The sequence below is a fragment of the Rhinopithecus bieti genome, unplaced genomic scaffold (genome assembly GCF_001698545.2).
Source record: "Rhinopithecus bieti isolate Rb0 unplaced genomic scaffold, ASM169854v2 scaffold_13710, whole genome shotgun sequence".
Lineage (NCBI taxonomy): Eukaryota > Metazoa > Chordata > Mammalia > Primates > Cercopithecidae > Rhinopithecus > Rhinopithecus bieti.
In genome coordinates, this window is record NW_016807962.1 from 1,126,847 (window position 1) to 1,145,837 (window position 18,991).

The 18,991-nt window shown below is 45.3% G+C and overlaps 1 protein-coding gene across 1 annotated transcript in view; it reads left to right on the plus strand.

The window, feature by feature from the left end:
- The window catches only part of GGTA1 (glycoprotein alpha-galactosyltransferase 1 (inactive)), a 39,695-nt gene that overhangs the window by 15,414 nt on the left and 5,290 nt on the right, over positions 1–18,991 (plus strand). The window contains 6 exon segments of the mRNA XM_017884199.1: positions 906–994; positions 5,561–5,596; positions 7,907–7,972; positions 9,007–9,045; positions 9,047–9,121; positions 16,977–17,114. Of these exon segments, the coding sequence (XP_017739688.1) occupies positions 906–994; positions 5,561–5,596; positions 7,907–7,972; positions 9,007–9,045; positions 9,047–9,121; positions 16,977–17,114 (443 nt within the window).

Here is an 18,991-nt window from a genome sequence, read left to right on the forward strand (position 1 = left end):
ATCCATGGCAGATAGGGATACCTCCTCTCTGACCCCCAGAATGGCCTTAGCACCCTTGCCAATGTAGGCAGCCTCCTCTATTAACCAAATTGACCTGATCTGCCACTGCAGGTCTATGCAATTTAAGGTAGAACAGACTCCTCGGCTCTAGTTAGACCATCCTGAATGTATTCTTTTGGAAAGAATTAGGTGGGCGTGTAAATTAGTTCAACCATTGTGGAAGACAGTGTGGCGATTCCTCAAGGATCTAGAACCAGAAATACCAGTTGACTCAGCAATCCTGTTACTGGGTATATACCCAAAGGATTATAAATCATTCTATTATAAAGATACAGGTACACATATGTTTATTACAGTACTATTCACAATAACAAAGACTTGGAACCAAACCAAATGCCCATCAATGATAGACTGGATAAAGAAAATGTGGCATATATACGCCATAGAATACTATGCAGCCATAAAAAAGGATGAGTTCATGTCCTTTGCTGGGATGAATGATGGATGAAGCTGGAAACCATCATTCTCAGCAAACTAACACAGGAACAGAACACCAAGTACCACATGTTCTCACTCATAAGTGGGAGTTGAACAATGAGAACACATAGGCACAGGGAGGGGAACATCACACACTGGGGCCTGTCAGGGGATGAGGGGCTAGGGGAGGGATAGCATTAGGAGAAATACCTAATGTAGATCCGGGTCGATGGGTGCAGCAAACCACCATGGCACGTGCATACCCATGTAACAAACCTGCACATTCTGCACGTGTATCCCAGAACTTAAAGTATAATAATAATTTAAAAAAAGAATTAGGTAAAAACATTTTTTAAAAACCACATCTCACTCTGAAGTTCATTGATTTAATCTGTTCTCTTTTTTTTCTCCCTCTTCTTTTTTCCTAGGAGAAAATAGTGAATGTCAAAGGAAAAGTAATTCTGTCAAAGCTGGTTGTCTCAACTGTGATCATTGTGTTTTGGGAATATATCAATAGGTAATTATGAAACATGATGAAGTGATGTGGATGAAAATACTGCTTTCTTTCTATCCTACTAGTATCATCCAAGTCGCCAGGTAGAATTGAAATTAGGATTAACTGAAACCATAAATAAGGGATTCCACCCTTCCTGAATCCCTAAGCCCTGGACTGTCTTTAAAATCATTAGCTCTCCCAAGGGACTTCTGGCTAACTACTTATCTTCCTTCCTGCCTTGTTCCTAATATCATAATTTTTGTAATAGTAGGCTAGATCCAGAGAAAGAGATCAAATTAAGCCCAATGTAATTTTAAATAACTCGTATAATCAAATATGGAAATTACCTTAAGAAATTTCAGACAGGAATTCCTTGAGAAATCCACCCTGAATTTTGAAATCCTAAAATATTTGCAGAGTTTAAAGGAGCAATTTAAGTTCTTGACTTTTGCTGCAAAATACGTACTGAGCTGCTGGTGATTCGTGTGTGCCTGGCTAAACATCTTTGAGTGTGTGTGCCTGTGTGTATGTGTGTTTAACTTTGAAAATCAAAATGAATTAAGCATTTCTAAGTTTTCAAATTCGTCTTTGGATTCACCCCAAATATATGAGCTGCCTCTGTGCCTTTTGAAACTACAATGCCTCAGAGATTCCAGCTGGAGAGGCTTCTGACAGAAGTCTTCACAAGCAGCCACAAAAATGCCTGATGCCTTTGACTCAAAAGACTGGAAAAGCTCAGCCTTAAGGTTCAAAAAGTCTACTGTACAATTGAGTTGTACAGAGCTATTTTGGTACCATTAATATTTTCATAGCAGAGTGTTTCGGTGGCCCCCAAGTTCAAGATGGTAGCCTGGATTAACATTTGAATATCTTATCTCTTTTGCATTCTTTTTTTTTTTTTTTTTTTTTTTTTTTTTTTTTGCGAGACAGAGTCTCTCTCGGTCTCACTAGCGCTTGGAACTTACAGTGGCACGACTCCAGCTCACTGCAAACCTCTGCCTTTCCAGCGTTCAAGCAATTCTCCTGCCTCAGCCTGTCCCAAGTAAGCTGTGTTTGACAGGCGTGTACCACCCGACACCCGGGCTAATTTTTGCTATTTTTAGTGAGACAGGCGTTTCACCGTGTTGGCCAGGCTGGTCTTGGACACTCATGACCTCAACATGGATTTCCACCGACCTCGGCTCCCAAAGTGCTGGGAGTTACAGGTGTGAGCCACCGTGCCCCAGCCTGGCTTTTGATTGCTTAAATTCTAAGATTTGATGAGCTAGGAGGACTGTCTTGGTTACTAAAAATGGAACTGTGCCTTTAGGTGCATGAGTAGCAGAAGAAATCTCCTAATGCTGGAGCCATTAGTCCCTGTGGTGCCGCACGGATGTAACCACTTCTGGAATGTTGCTTTGTTTCGTTCTGCACAACTCATTTTAAGAAAAACATGACAAACTAGCATATGACCAAAGTTAAAAGGGTCTGGAAACTAGATCTTTTGAACTGAGAAAACTGAGGGGATTTAGTTCAAAGAAGAGATGACTCAGAGTTTGGTGTGGGGACCCTGGGACTCTCTTAGGCAACTGAGGGCTGAGGACATTTCCCACTCAGACTCTAGAACTAGAATGCCCCTTGGGCAAGTTACTCAGCCACTCTGTTCTTGTTTAGTTTCCCTATCTTTAAAAACTGGAGATTGGAGATAACAGGCTGGGCATGGTGGCTCACACCTGTAATCCCCAACAATTTGGGAGGCCAAGGAGGACAGATTGTTTGAACCCAGGAGTTCAAGACCAGCCCTGGCAAAATAGGAAGACCCTGTCTCTACAAAAATAAAATTAAAAAATTAGCCAGGCATGGTGGTGCGCACCTGTAGTCTCAGCTACTCAGGAGGCTGAGGTGGGAGGATCACTTGAACCTGGGAGGTTGAGGCTGCAGTGAGCTGTGGTCCTGCCACTACACTCCAGCCTGGGTGACAGAGTGAGGCGCTGTCTCAAAAAAAAAAGTTGGGGAAGGGATTATAATAGTACCTGCCTCACAGGGTTGTTGGCAGAATTAAATAAGTTGTTGTGTGTAAAGCCCTGGGAAGCAGTGCCTAGGGCTTAATAAACACTCAGTAAATGCTAGCTGTTATCCTCCTCCTCCTCTTCCTCATCATCATTTCAGTTCAGGCCATTATAACAAAGTACCACAAGGTGGTTTAAGCAACAGGAATTTAATTCTCTCAGTTCTAGAGGCTGGGGAGTCCAAGATCCCCAGTGAGGGCTCTTCCTGGCTAGCAGATGGCCACCTCCTCCCTGTATCCACACATGGTGGAGAGCAAGTAAGCTACTGCCTCCTCCTCTTCTTGTAAGGACACTAATTCCTTCATGGGAGTCCTACTCCCATAACCTCATCTAAACCTAATTACATCCCAAAAGCCCTACCTCCAAATCTCATCCCACTAAGGGCAGGGCCTCCACATATGAATTTTGAAGAGATAAAACATTCACTTCATAACAGTCATCATCATCATGATCTGTTCCAGAGGGCAGAACAAAAAAGGGGATTTTGGCAAACAGAAGAGCTCTAGCAGCTGGGAGAGTCCAACAGAAGAACAAGTGCCCTTTGGGGTTCCTGGCTGGAGTCCGAATGTCTGCTTGGATAACCTTCAAGCTCTGAGTTTGAACACTTGATTAGATAACTTTGGTGTTTGGAATTGTAGCCAAAGTTGTACGTGCATTACTGAGCCAAAGGTTGAAACGTCCATGTATACATTGGCCTCTGAGAAAGAGGGTTACTTTCAGTTCTGGGCACACTTTCTCTGCACGGTGGCCACAGCAGGTTCTGGCTGCTCTTCAGGCCAATCGTCTGGCACCCGGACTCTGGCCACAACATCCTCTGATGTGCAGAATCCACTTGAACATCTGCAAGAAACTTCAAGGGCAGGAGTTGTTTTTTTGTTGTTGTTTTGTTTTGTTTTGTTTTTTGCCACTTTACAAATTGGCCACATGATAGCTTGAGGTGAGCTGAGGACACTAACCTTACACAGGTAGGCAGCACTAAACTAAAATGGATAAAAATAACTAACTGAAACATGTCAACCAATTAGTAAATAGAATTGTCAGTAAAGCGTATTGAAAGAATATCATCTAGGATAGCATTTGATTTCAGGCTGGAGGAAAAAATAATCTTCGATTTTTAGAGAATTATAGGAAGCCTTCAAAATTATGATGAAATATCATGATGGTGGTGATCATGATAGGAGCTCCTAGTTATTGAGTGCTTGCATGTGCCAGGACCTTTGCTATGCATTACTGCCGATTTTTTTTTTTTTTTTTTTTGAGATGGAGTCTCGGTACTTTGGGAGGCCAAGACAGGCGCATCACTTGAGGTCAGGAGTTTGAGACCAGCCTGACCAACATGGTGAAACCCCGTCTCTACTAAAAATACAAAAATAGCCAGCCATGGTGGTGTATGCTTGTAGCCCCAGCTACTCAGGAGGCTGAGGCAGGAGAATCCCTTGAACCCGGGAGGCAGAAGTTGCAGTGAGCCGAGATCATGCCACTGCCCTCCAGCCTGGGCAACAGAACGAGACTCCATCTCAAAAAAAAAAAAAAAAAAAAAAAAAAAAAGCTCAAGGAGGCAAAAATTATGTTGGAGAAGGATCTATTGTTTTGCATCCATTCACAGATATTTATTGAGTACCCACTACGTACCAGGCACTGTGCTAGGATCATATCAAGCAAGGCATTGAAAAGGTGGCATTTGAGTGGAGGCTTAAAGCATGAATACGTGTTTAAAAGCCACTGCAATGTGGATATTGCTGTGACCATTGTGCTGTTGAAGGATTCTGGAGAGGAGGGTAAGGAGAAGGGTTGTTGAAGAGATATGAAAAGTTGGTGAGCCTGAATCTATAAATCCATGGCCTGAGTGCCAGGTAGGGTTCTGAGTGCTAGGATGCAGCACTTGTAGGGGCTTTAAGAGTCTCACTGCCTTCACTAGTTAAAGAAATGCTTTTTGGGGCTGTTCTATTGAAGGCTCTGAGTTGGCCATGGCATTAGGCTCTGTAGTTGATGCTTTGTTTTCTGGAGGAAGATAAATCCTGGGGGAAGGATGTCTGGGCCACGGCATTTCCATCCTTTCAGGGCCTTCGTCATCACCAGATACCTGAGTAGGTGGCAGGAGAGGACCCATCTCTGCAATGGAGAGCTGTCTTCTTAAAAAACAAACAAACAAACAAACAAAAACAAAACAGAATTTGAGGCCAGGCGTGGTGACTCACACCTGTAATCTCAGCACTTTGGGAGGCCAACGGGGGTGGATCTCTTGAGCTCAGGAGTTTGAGACCAGCCTGGGCAACACGACAAAACCCCATCTCTACAATACACACACATACACACACAATTTGAGATTTTGCAGAAAACCGTTTGCCCTTGAGATCCTGAAGTGAAAATTTCCAGCCTCCTGATGTCATTGGTTATGTCTCAAAGGAAGGTAGAAACTGGGAAGCAGCTAAAACCCAGGCTCTCAGCTCAGCCCCGGGCTCAGTGATAATGGTTATAAACTCACCTTTCTCAGAATTAAAAGTAACATGATATGTTTTTATTTCTCTTTCGCTTTTAGCCCAGAAGGCTCTTTCTCGTGGATATATCGCTCAAAGTAAGTGCTTTGAATTCTAGATTTCTAGTGGATGTTTTCCCCAGTCACTCTGGCACCCCCTACAGTCTGTTCTTCACATGGCAGCCAGCCTTGGTGCTCGGCCAAAGTGGGAGGATTCCTGGGGTCTGTAAAGTTATTTCTGCAGTCTCCCTAAACTTATCTGTATAGAACCATGGCTTGTATCTTGCCCTCAGTTCTCCTCAAAGTTCTCTTAAGTGGTGTCATTTGGGGAACATTCCTGTCTTGCTGATAAAAAGTATCTGGGGAGATATTGTCTATTATTCTGCCCTTTAAATGTTATATAAAGACCCATGCAAGAAATTGCTCTAAGAATAAGAATCAGGAAAAAAAAATTGAGCCTCTTGAGAAACTAGTGTGTATCACTAAAATTTTCTTATTCTTTGAAAAGAAAATGAGAGCCATGTAAACCTTTATATTTCCCATGGTTGGGTTGGTTGTCAGAAAGCTCAGAACAAAGTTTTGCACTTAACTGCTTGTACTTGCCCCAGCCTTCATTTCTGATATAATTTATCCCCTGGTATGAAATCCTGGCATTTAGGCCCACATGCCATGTGACCTTGGAAATTTGCTGAAATCCACCCAGCCAGTATCTCAGCTCTGAAATGAAGGTAAAGGTGAAACTTTTCTTTGAAATGACTAAGGTCAGGTGAAAATACATACCTGGGTGACTAAATCAATGTATCTCTTTCTGTTCTCTCTTGTGTTTTTTGTTCTCGTGTTTTTTTTCTGTTTATTGTACCTACGTATTAGAAGTCATCTCAAACACTTCCAAGAGTTAATGGGCTTTAAAACAGGTTTCATAATATTATGCCTGGCCGCGCGCTGTGGCTCAAGCCTGTAATCCCAGCATTTTGGGAGGCCGAGACGGGTGGATCACGAGGTCAGGAGATCGAGACCATCCTGGCTAACACGGTGAAACCCCGTCTCTACTAAAAATACGAAAAAAAACTAGCCAGGCGAGGTGGTGGGCGCCTGTAGTCCCAGCTACTCGGGAGGCTGAGGCGGGAGAAAGGTGTAAACCCGGGAGGCGGAGCTTGCAGTGAGCCGAGATCGCGCTACTGCACTCCAGCCTGGGCGACAGAGCGAGACTCCGTCTCAAAACAAAAAACAAAAAACAAACAAACAAACAAAAAAAACATAATATTATGCCTGTTCATGAGTTACTTCACCACTGTATTTGTCCATCGGAAGGGCATTGTATCCACTGGCTTTCCTCTTTCCCCATCCTCCAGAAGGCCCCCACCGTTTCTTTCCTTTCTTTTATTTTTATTTTTTTTTAATTTTCTGAGACGGAGTCTTGCTCTGTCACCCAGGCTGGAGTGCAGTGGTGCCATCTTGGCTCACAGCAACCTCCTTCTCCTGGGTTCAAGCAATCCTCCTGCCTCAGCCTCCCAAGTAGCTGGGATTACAGGCGCCTGCCACCACACCAGGCTAATTTTTTGTATTTTAGTAGAGATGGAGTTTCACTGTGTTGGCCAGGCTGGTCTTGAATGCCTGACCCCAGGTGATCTGCTGGCCTTAGCCTCCCAAAGTGCTGGGATTACAGGTGTGAGCCACCGTGCCTACCCCGACCTTGAAGAGACTTTCACAACGAATGAGAGTGTGGAAACTTTCTCAAATGGGTGGCTACAGTGGCTTCTAAGTAGTTTCCTGAACTTCTTGTTCAGCGACCCTCAGATTTCCTGAGGCTGTTACTGCTAACCTTTGGGCAACCTGAATTTTTCTCTAGACTTTTACAGCAAGCTGAATTCTGCTGGTTTCTGCTAAAGAAACATGGAAACATGTATTGGTTTTTCATGAAGCCTATAACTTGTTACAGTCATTTTCAACTCATAAAGCTCTTTTATGTATGCTATTTCATTCAGTCTTCAAAATTACCTTTATGGTAGGTCTATTATTAGTATTATTAACTATACTTTTGGAGGAGAAAGTAAAATTCAGAGAGGGAAAATGTCCTATCACAGTCACACAGCTAATAAGTGGCAGATCTAGAACCCAGGTTAATGCATTAATACCACCCCCACTCCAGCCCCTTTTTCCCTCCTCTTCCTCTAGGGCCCCAGGATGAGCTGAGGACTGGGGGCTGCCCAAAGGAGAAGAGACTGAGGGAACCTCAGGTCTGTTCTCTCTCATTTAGCTAGAGTGTCTCATTTCTGTCTGTTTTATAAATTGGCGTTTTAAGTTTTTTTGTTTTTTTAAAGTAATCTTGGCTATGAAAAGAATTTGGAAACCCTAAGTTTGAGGACACCACATTTTCTAAAAACATTTGTAACATTTTTCATTTCTTAGAAACCCAGAAGTTGATGACAGCAGTGCTCAGAAGAGCTGGTGGTTTCCGAGCTGGTTTAACAATGGGTAAGGTGATCAGACAGCAGTCGGTGTTTGCCCACCCACCTGGTGCTTGCAGAGGGTCCACACACAATGGTTTCATGTTCATGACCTTCTCAGTCACTCATCTTTCTTGCTTGTTGAAATTATATGAAGAATATTTTGTGAGTGGGACTAGGACATTTAAGGGTTGGTTTTGTTTTTGAGACAGGGTCTCGCTGTCACTCAGGCTGGAGTGCAGTGGTGCAAACATAGCTCACTGCAGCTTCAAACTCCTGGGCTCAAGTGATCCTCCTGCCTCAGCCTCCTGAGTAGCTAGACTATAGGCATGCACTACCACACCCAGATAAACACATTTTTTGTTTTGTTTTGTTTTGTTTCAGTTAACTTGGGGGCTGAGGCTTGGGCTGAAGTTTATTTATTTATTTATTTATTTTGAGATGGAGTTTCTCTCTTGTTGCCCAGGCTGGAGTGCAATGGTGTGGTCTCAGCTCCGTGCAACCTCCACCTCCTGGGTTCAAGTGATCCTCCTGCCTCAGCCTCCCAAGTAACTGGGATTGCAGGTGCCCACCACCACACCTGGCTAACTTTTGTATTTTTAGTAAAGACGGGGTTTCACCATGTTGGCCATGCTGGTCTCGAACTCCTGACAGGTGCTCTGTCCACCTTGGCCTCCCAAATTGCTGAGATTATAAGCGTGAGCCACCATGCCTGGCCTGGGCTGAAGTTTAGATTGCAGAAAAGACAATCATAAACTAAAATGTTCTTAGAGGAATTGTCTTATCAAGTTTCCCTCACCCCACTGAAATAACCTGAGGGTTGCTGGGTCATTACGTTGCTAACTGCGCTGACTTGGAAGGGTAATGAGGTGAGTACTGCATCTTTTCATCAAAAATACGTCTTGTGAATAAACGCTTAGTGCCTAGAGCCTTCTTCTGGTCAGTTCACTTAATGCATGCATAATCTGCCTTGGAACATATTTCCACAAGATAGTCACCAGTTCTCTGACCACCGCAGTCACCTTCCCTGCCTTACCTGGTTTACTTTCCCTTTGTACTTAGGATCCACAATTATCAACAAGAGGAAGAAGACATAGACAAAAAAGAGGAAGAGAAGAGACCGAAGAAAGGAAGATGACACAACAGAGCTTCAGCTATGGGACTGGTTTAATCCAAAGTAAGAAAAGCGGCGTCACTCCCTGTGCGGCAAATCCATGGCCCTGCAGGAGGTGGTATGGCAGTGGAGGCAACAATGCCGTTGAGAACATTCCTAATTAAGGGAAAGACCCTTAGCACATTAGACCTTTAACAGTAGACATATGTGTATGTGCATCTCTTTGATTGTGATGTAAAGTATATTTCTCACTGTGAGTTATGGTCAAAAACACTGTGCTAGGCATTGTGTTAGGGAAAGGAGACAGGAGAAATCAATCAACATGGTTATATTTGAGAAGTTCACGGTCTTATAGGGGTTGTTACTGTAAAACTAGTATTTGCCTAGATTGGTAGGAGGCAGGATCAACTGGAAGGTGTGGTCCTAGGAGTGAGGAGATGGGAGCTGTCCAGGGTGACTTTGAGACCTGAGAGACTGGTGGGTGGTGGTGCCATTGGCCAGAAAGGGGACTGGAGGAGGAGACACAGGCCTCAGAGCTGGGGGATGTGGGGACCTCCATTAGGAATGCATGTGAATGCAGGTGCTTATGGGACACCTGGACAGAGTCACAGGGTGCTCCTGAGCTTGGCAGATGGTATGTGCTGGAGATGTGCAGTGAGGTATCATCAAAGTAATCAGGAGAGAATGGCATCATTTTTTTTTTAATTTAAATTTTAATTTTCTTTTTTTTTTTTTTTTTTTTTTTTTTTTTTTTTTTTTTTTTGTCGAGCAGCAGGTGCTCACTGTCGCACGGGGGCTAGTGTAGTGCAGTGGCCTGGAATGCTCAGATCGACTGCATAGTGCTCGCCCTCCCGGGTTTACGCCATTCTCTGCCTCAGGCCCTCCCGAGTATGCTGGGCACTAGCAGCGCCCGCGCCCACTTCACACGGACTAGTTTTTTGGTATTTTTAGTGAGAGATGGGGTTGTCACGTGTTGCCAAGCCGATGGTCTCGATCTTCCATGAGTCATGCGTGATCGCCCGTCTCGGCCTCCCAACGCGTGCAGAGCGACCTGGGATTACAGGCTTGATGCCACCGCGCCCGGCCTAAATTTTAATTTTATTCATTTTGAGACAGGGTCTTGCTCTGTTACCCAGGCTGTAGCACAGTGGTGCAATCGTGGCTCACTGCAGCCTTGACCTTCCAGGCTTAGCCTCCTGAGTAAAGAGGTTTGGTGTGTGCCACCACGGCTAGCTCATTTTTAATTCTTTTGTAGAGACAGGGTCTTACTATGTTGTCCAGGCTGCTCTTGAACTCCTGGGCTTAAGTGATCCTCCCGCCTTGGCCTCCTAAAGTGCTGGGATTACAGGTGTAAGCCACCATGCCCAGCCTGAAAATAGCATCTATCCCATTGTGAAGGATCTTGGGCTCTGGAAAGACTGAATGTATTCTGGCAAATTCTCTCATTGTTTGGGGATAGGGGATCCATGCCAGTGTGGAGGGATGGGACTTTTGGCTTCCCATATGTCATTTGATGATCTGCACAACAGGGTAGGCATCTCTGAAATGCTAAACCACTCATAGAAATGTGAGAAGATGGAAGCATTGTTGCTTTGATAAAGCCCCTTAGATGGGGGATTGAGACTCCCCCAGGGGCAGGCTAGATGGGCCAGAGATGGTCCCTAAAGGCCCTTCTAAGGAGAATGGAGCAATTTTACTGTGACACTTGTGCTTTGCTGAGCAGAACTTGGGAGGTGGGGCTGGGGCTCAATGACTGGGGGCAGAGAGGAGGGACAGACCACAGTCACCAGCTTTCACCCTCTCCACTCTTCCCCTTGCATGGCTTTGTCTCCAAATGAGTAGGGAGCAGATATTTGTTTTTAATTTGTCATTTATTTATTTTTTATTTATTTATTTATTTATTTATTTATTTATTTATTTGAGACAGGGTCTCACTCTGCCACCAGGCTGGAGTGCAGTGGCACAATCATGGCTCACTGTAGCCTCTACCTCCTAGGCTCAAGCAGTCCTCCCGCCTCAGCCTCCCAAGCCGCTGGGACCACAGGCATGCACCACCATGCCTGGCTAATTTTTGTATTTTTTGTAGAGACGGGGTCTTGCCATGTTGCCCAGGCTGGTCTTGAACTCCTGGTCTCAAGCGATCCGCTGCCTCAGCCTCCCAAAGTGCTAGGATTACAGGCATGAGCCTCCGCTCCTGGACACAAGCAGATTATTGAAAGAATGTTGGTTTGAAGTGGCACCAAATGTAAGTCTTCTCAGGGCACCTAAGTCTATTTCTTGCATAAATGAATGATTGGATGAAGGAATGCATGAACAAATAAACATACTTTGTATAAATGTATCCTTTTTGGCTCACGCCTGTAATCCTAGCAATTGAGAGGCCGAGACAGGTGGATTGCCTGAGCTCAGGAGTTCAAGACCAGCCTGCACAACATGGTAAAAGTCTCTACTGCAAAACAAAAAATCAGCCAGGAGTGGTTGTGGGCGTCTGTAATCTCAGCTACTCCGGAGGCTGAGGCACGAGAATTGCTTGAACCCAGGAGACAGAGGTTGCAGTGAGCCAGGATCATGCCACTGCACTCTAGCCTGGGCAACAAAGCAAAACTCTGTCTCAAAAAAAAAAAAAAAAAAAGAGTATTCTTTTCTGTAAACTACCTAAAACCACAGTATATCGTGCATATTTCCATATAAAGGTCACTTTGCTTCGATGACACCACATCCTCATTTGTAACTGTCTCCCGAGAGGGGCAGCCCCCTCTTCCCAACTGTCAGAGATTAGAGTTTATGGGAGCTAAGTCCAGCATCCTCTTCTCTGTTCTTTAGACACCATTTTCCAATGTGCTCTCATACATTTTCATGGCATTAGGTGCCATTAGTGAGATTAGATACCATCCCATATTTAAATGTTTAGCCCAGATGTTGCCTTCGAGCTGTGACTTGTGTCTACCTGCTTGCCTGACATCTCTGCATGTCTCACATGGCCAGAACGGATTTCTCAATTCCACCCCACCCTTGCTCTCCTCACTTCCCATCCCAGTAAATGGCTCAAGACACATAGTCTGGGAGACCTTTTCCTCTGTCTACCTCACGGTCTAATTCATTAGCATGTTCTGTCAATTCCTTCTCCAAAATCCTTTCCACTTCATCCCCTTCTCTCCACTCCACAGCCGCCATGCCCTCCCTGTTCATGTTGCCATCAGCTTTTCTCTGCATCCTTGTCTAGCCAGCCTGCTGTTGCTTAGAGGGAATTCAGTCAATAATGAGTTGTGTTGGACACAGTGGCTCGTGCCTGTAATTCCAGCACTTTGGGAGGCTGAGGTGGGAAGATCGCTTGTGTCCGGAAGTTCAAGACTAGCCTGGGCAACTTAATGAAACCCTGTCTCTACAACAAAATAAAAAATTAGCTAGATGCAGTAGCGCATGCCTGTAGTCCCAGCTATTCAGGAGGCTAAGGTGGGAGAATCATCTGTATTACACATCTTTTTTTAACCTACTCCATGATTCATAGATTTTTAACGCTTCCAGCTGGGCATGGTAGCTCATGCCTGCAATCCCAGTACTTTGGGAGGCCGAGGTGGGTGGATCACCTGAGGTTAGGAGTTCGAAACCAGCCTGACCAACATGCAAAACCCAGTCTCTACTAAAAATACAAAATTAGCCAGGCATGGTGACCCATACCTGTGATCCCAGCTACTCAGGAGGCTGAGGCAGGAGAATCACTTGAACCCGTGAGGCAGAGGTTGCAGTGAGCTGAGATCACGCTATTGCATTCTAGCCTGGGCAACAAGAGTGAAACTCCATCTGGAAAAAAAAATAGAATTTTAACTCTTCCTCTACCCACTCCTTGGGTACCAAAATGTATCATAAATAAATACATAAAATTTAAAAGCTGCCAATAACCTAGGGAGGTGTGTGCTTTGGTTAGGGGGCCCTTTTATTTTGGGGGAAGCTTTTGTGGAACTCCACACACTGGCATCACACCGTTGCATGCCCTATGTGGAAGGAAAGCATCTGAGCAGCTCTTTCCTGGCACTTTTTCCTCTCTTTTTAGTGCCTCATCTTTGTGATCTTGGACTTCTCTCACAGTTGAAATTGTCAAAGACTAGCTTTTCACATGTGTGAGCTGCCCTCCATCACTTCTTTTTTTGGGGGTTTTGTGGGTTTTGATGACTAAGACTCCTTGATGCAGCGGTTCATCCAGGAAGCTGATCTTGATCTCATTCTCCCTCCTCCCCCTTCTCCCCAGCTGCCTGCATTTTCAGGCTGCTGTGTGGCTTTGTAGTCAGGGTTACTGACTTGTTGGAATTGTCAGTGGGATCAAATAATTAACAGCTGGGAAATAAAATATTTTAATTTTTAATTCAACATTAATTTTTAATGTTGCTACTTTTTCTTCCTGCTTGAAGGAATCCAAGTAACTAAACTGGACTCTAGTTTTCTGACTCAGTCCTTCTAGAAGACCTGGACTGAGTGATCATGTAGTTGAGGTGTGTGTAGCAGGTGGGCCACCTGCTGGGACTGCGAGATTCTCAAGGGGAAGGACTGGGTCTCATTTATCCCATCTCAGTGCTTAGCAGGATGACCTGGTATACAGCAGGGAACTGGGAAATGTGGGTCGAGGGATCAGGCACCCCAGTTGGGTCCTTTATATAAATTAAATGGCAAAAGGCTCCATTCCCTTCTCCTTCTTTCCTACCCTCCACTTTATCTGCAAAATGGGAATGATGATAGCACCCACTTCGTAGAGTGGTCATGGAGATCAAATGAGAGAATAAAAGTCAAGCACTTAGCTCCTGGTGCATAATAAGTATTAAATAAGTATACCTTTTCCTCCTTTTCCTTTTTTAAAAATAGTATTACCAAATGTCCAGCTTATACACAGTTATAAGACTTAGCTAGCGGGCTAGGTTAGAACTACTAAAAGATCTTTGACAGGCTAAAACTAAGATGCAATTAGTGAGATGAAATGAACAAGATAGTTTTAAGTTCAGAAATGGTTACAGAAGTATAAGATAGCTGCGTGGGTGGTTTTCGGTTTTTGGTTTTTGGTTTGCAATCTCATCATTCAACAAAGCTGGGAGTTTTATAGAACTAAAAGCACCATGTAAGCTACTAAAACAACAACAAAAAAGGCTCATCATTTCTCAGTGTGAATTGACAAAATGCCAATGCAAATAAAATAATTACTTTTATTTTATTTTGTTTGTTTGTTTGTTTATTTCGAGATGGAGTTTCACTCTTGTTACCCTGGCTGGGGTGCAATGGCATGATCTTGGCTCACTGCAACCTCTGCCTCCTGGGTTCAAGCAATTCTCTTGCCTCAGCCTCCCAAGTGGCTGGGATTACAGGTGTGTGCCACCACGCCTGGCTAATTTTGTATTTTTTTAGTAGAGACAGGGTTTCACTATGTTGGCTAGGCTGGTCTTGAACTCCTGATCTCAAGTGATCCACCCGCCTTGGTCTCCTAAAGTGCTGGGATTACAGGCATGAGCCACTGCACCCGACTTATTTTTTAAATGGAAATAGTATTACCTTTAGATCTGGACAAACCTGGGCTTTAACCCCAACTCATCAGCAGAGGAATGAAAAGTCATATAAGAAATAGTGTACGTGGTGGCTCAGCTCAGAGCATGGTCTCCAGAGTCAGATGATCTTGTTTAAATCCCAGCTTTAACCCCTACTAGCTGTGCAACCTCAGGCAAGTTATTTGACTTCTCTGTGCTAGCTTCTTCATTGATAAAATGGGAATCAAAATAGCACCTACCTCAGAAGGGTGAGCCCTTTGCACGGTGCCTGGTCGCAAAGGAATTGCTCAGTGTGTGTTAGCTGGCATCATTAGTGACCAGCTGCTTGGCCTTTGACAAGATAATAAGCTGCTCTGAGACTTGGTTTTCTTAACTGGACCATGGACAGGACACATTGCAGGGCTGTTGCAGAGACTAAGTGAGAAAGTGTACGTGATGGGTGCCTGGCACAGGTTGGTGCAGAGTGCATAATAGCTTCTTTCATGATTGAAGGAAACCAAGGGCAACTGTGTCCTCCATGCAGCAGGCGTACCTGGGGTGCTGAGGGCAGAGCTAAGTCTTAGAGTTTGAGACTCCGGACAAGATGAGTCAAACCAGGAGAGCACCCTGAAAGTGTTTCCCCTGTCTGCCATCTGGACCAACCTGGGGCAATTTCAGCATTGGGGGCGAAATGTAGGAAAGAGGTCACTTCGAGCTGTGATGGAATCTGGGAAGCAGACCAAATGTGATGCCTGGGGATGGGGTGGGAGGGCAGAGTCAGCTCAAGAACTGCAGGGTGCAGCGTTGGGGGACAAGGGACACTGAGGCTCCTCTTCCACTCCGAGGCTGGGGTGAGGCAGGGGAAGACCCAGCTGCACTCACCAGCCTCGCTATGGGAAAAACCCAACTTTGCTGATGGGTGGGGGGGTTCTGTGAAAGGGCTCCACTGGCCGTGCTGGCCTGAGGTATTTGCTAACCTCACCTTTGTCAGGTGAGGCCCTGACAGCCTCACCAGGGCCACGGCTGTGCAACCAGCAGGGATCACCAGAACTCTGCCCCAATCACTCACCTTCCTGAGGTTGAACCAAGACGCTGCCCACAGTGAATCCAGTAATACAAGCAAATGCCAAGCAGGGTGCCAGGCCCATATTGGGGTTTGAATCTAAATGAGCCTGTGCCAGTCTTTGCTTCCCAACGGGGAAAATGCAGCCACCTACCTAGCCAAGAGGGAGTCAAAGCGTCCCCCTGCCTGGAGCTCCACCCTCACACTGGGGCCCCTGCTGCTCTGTGCTTTCTGCATTTACCCTTCAGGGCTTCAGGGTTTTGGGCTTTGTCATAGCTTCCTGTGTTTGTGTTGACCTTGCCAAGTCCCGTTCAAGCTCTCTGAGCACAGCAAAGCACCCTCCCTCTCCTCTCGCCCCTTTTGTGTGCCTAGCAAAGAGGCTCCTGGTCTAAGGAGAAGGTCCTTGCCGGAACCCTGGGCTCCAGTCTTGGCGTTGCTGGGCTTCTATCAAGTACCTTCCTTTCTGGTGCCTTCATCTCCTTGTTTGCAAAGTGAGCAGTAACATCAGAATCCCTTTAATCTGGGGCCCTTTTTGGCCAATGACCAGATTCTCACCCAGATATCCCTCCTGGCAAAAGGCAAATGGAAACAGCTTTTTCTCTTTCGAATCTAATGTCACTCTCTCATCCGCCTGTATCAAGGCTTAGGATCTCTTAGGCTCAGATGACATCCACAGGAATAAATAACACCTAAAGTTGCTACTGGTAGCTTAGGAAGGGGTTGGGAAAGTAGGGAAAGGGATTTAGAAGAAGGAAGAGAACAAAGAAAGTAGAAGAGGAAAGAAGGTATGAGATGTAGAGATAAGAGCCTCATAAGGGACCCCCAAAACAGCCCTCAGAACGCTGGGCGCAGTGACTCATGCCTATAATCCTGGCATTTTGGGAGGCTGAGGCTGGTGGATCACCTGAGGTCAGGAGTTCAAGAGCAGCCTGGCCAACATGGTGAAACCCCATCTCTACTAAAAATACAAAAATTAGCCAGGCGTGGTGGGATATGCTTATAATCCCAGCTACTTGGGAGGCTGAGGCAGGAGGATCACTTGAACCTGGGAGGCGGAGACTGCAGTGAGCCAAGATCCACCCACTGCCTGGGTGACAGAGGGAGATCTGTCTCAAAAAAAAAAAAAAAGAAAGCCCTCAGAGGCATCTGAGCCAAAACCCCGTCTTCCTCACCCAGAAGATGCTACCCCTGCAAATGGCACACCTCCCAGCCAAGTGTTTGACGTTAAGTTATAGTCAGGATTCAAGGACAGTCCCTGCAGATCATAGCTGACCCCTCTTTTCCTTGGATAGTCTCTGCCCCACAATGGCAAAGCTGCCCTGACTCAGGGAACTCTCTGTTTTATCACCAGGAAACGCCCAGAGGTTGTGAGAGTGACCAGATGGAAGGCACCAGTTGTGTGGAAAGGCACTTACAACAAAGCCATCCTAGGAAATTATTATGCCAAACAGAAAATTACTGTGGGATTGACGGCTTTTGCTATTGGAAGGTAGGTGTCACTGATGAAACTGTCCTTGACTGTTTCTTGTTCCACTGTCAAGACATTTTTGTGGAGACTCCTGAACTGATGGAGGCCAGCCATGATTTTTTGATTTATTAGATAGAAGAATGTTTTCATGGAACTGTTTCAGTCTCCTTTCTGCTGAGGCCCTAAAATGCTGAGACCAAAATAATAGTAGGTAAGTCCACTCATTCCTACCTCAAAATGAGGGTCCTGGGTTGCAGGAATCCATGTCTGTTCCACCCACCAAGCCCAGGGTCAACAGCGTACCCACAACCACCTCCTCCCTGACCACCATGGCTTCCTTTAGAAATTCCACAAGTGCTAGCTGCTAGACAGCCCAGAGTGCATCATTCTTTTTCCTATGCTCTACGGCCCAGGACCAACTACAGAGAGATTTATAGCAAGTTCTAGGTGCAGCGTGACCTAAGCACAGTGGCTTTCCATGCTGGAACACAGCTGACCACTCTTCCATGGGTTCCTCAGATCACTTCTACTTTTTCTCTCATGGAGGATTTGGCCCTAGAAGATTTGCTGGTCAGAGCTTGCTCTTCCAAAGGTTGGATATGTGCCAGTTTCAGCTCCCTTGTTCAGAACATATGATGCAGAAAAACTACAATCATTCTTTCTTGAAAGTTCTAGCTCCAGGCAGGGTGCAGTGGCTCACGCCTGTAATCCCAGCACTTTGGGAGGCCGAGGTGGGTGGATCACAAGGTCAGGAGATAGAGACCATCCTGACTAACACAGTGAAACCCCGTCTCTACTAAACATACAAAAAATTAGCCGGGCGTGGTGGCACATGCCTGTAGTCTCAGCTATTTGGGAGGCTGAGGCAGGAGAATCCCTTGAATCTGGGAGGTGAAGGTTGCAGTGAGCCAAGATTGTGCCACCGCACTCCAGCCTGGGTGACACAGCGAGACTCCGTCTCAAAAAAAAAAAAGAAAAAAGAAAAAAAAAGTTCTAGCTCTAATATTAGTTATTGAAGATAATCCATTTTGCTTTTTTTGGAGAATTTTCCTTTTTTTTTTTTTCCAAAATAAAACTGAAAGTCCAATTTTCCTATTTTTTTTTTTTTTCTGCCCTCTGGGCCTTTCCCTCTGTATCTCTTCTGAGGAAGCTTCATGGAAAGTTGATTCTTTGCCTTGTATAAAGAGAGTTGAAGGCTCAGGTTGATTTGAGCTTTGCAAGGTGGGGCTTAAAGAGAGCTCCATAAAGATCTGATAGTTCTCCAGAGATAACCTTCCCCAACCCAGAGCCCAGCAGCTATTACCGTTCTGTCATTCACAATACCAATCAAGTTCTAATGTCACTGAATGTGCGGATCCTAGGGACCTATAGCAGGACCTAGGGACCTATGGTCTCTCTAGCAGAGAAAGGTGACTGTGGAGTTTTGACATGTTTACTAGAAGAATCTGTACTCTTATAGGTTGGGAGCCACCTAATTAGATTAGGTGAGCCACCCAGCTCACCAAATCCTTTGGCACAAAAGGGGCTAACCCAGCCACGTTGCAGATTGATTTGATCCTGGTGTTTCCAAAAAGAACAGAACATTGCCCAGTGCCCCACAACGGCTTCAGCCACCCAATTCCAACTCTGCAGAACTAAACTGTAAATCGCACATCCTGGTGAAAGCACTCTGCCCTCAGCTCTGAGACAAGAGAGGACTGCTTGTACTCAGCAGCAATAGATCTCTACAAGTGGATTTTGACTTTTAGGAGGTGTAATGTTTGGTTTGTTTTCAAGCAACAATGCATGGGGCCAACTGCAATGCTTTAATCTCTTAACAATGTAAAACCTCACAATGACTCTCCCCTGTACTCAACTCTAACCCCCCCCCCCCCCCCCCCCCCCCGCACCCCCCCCCA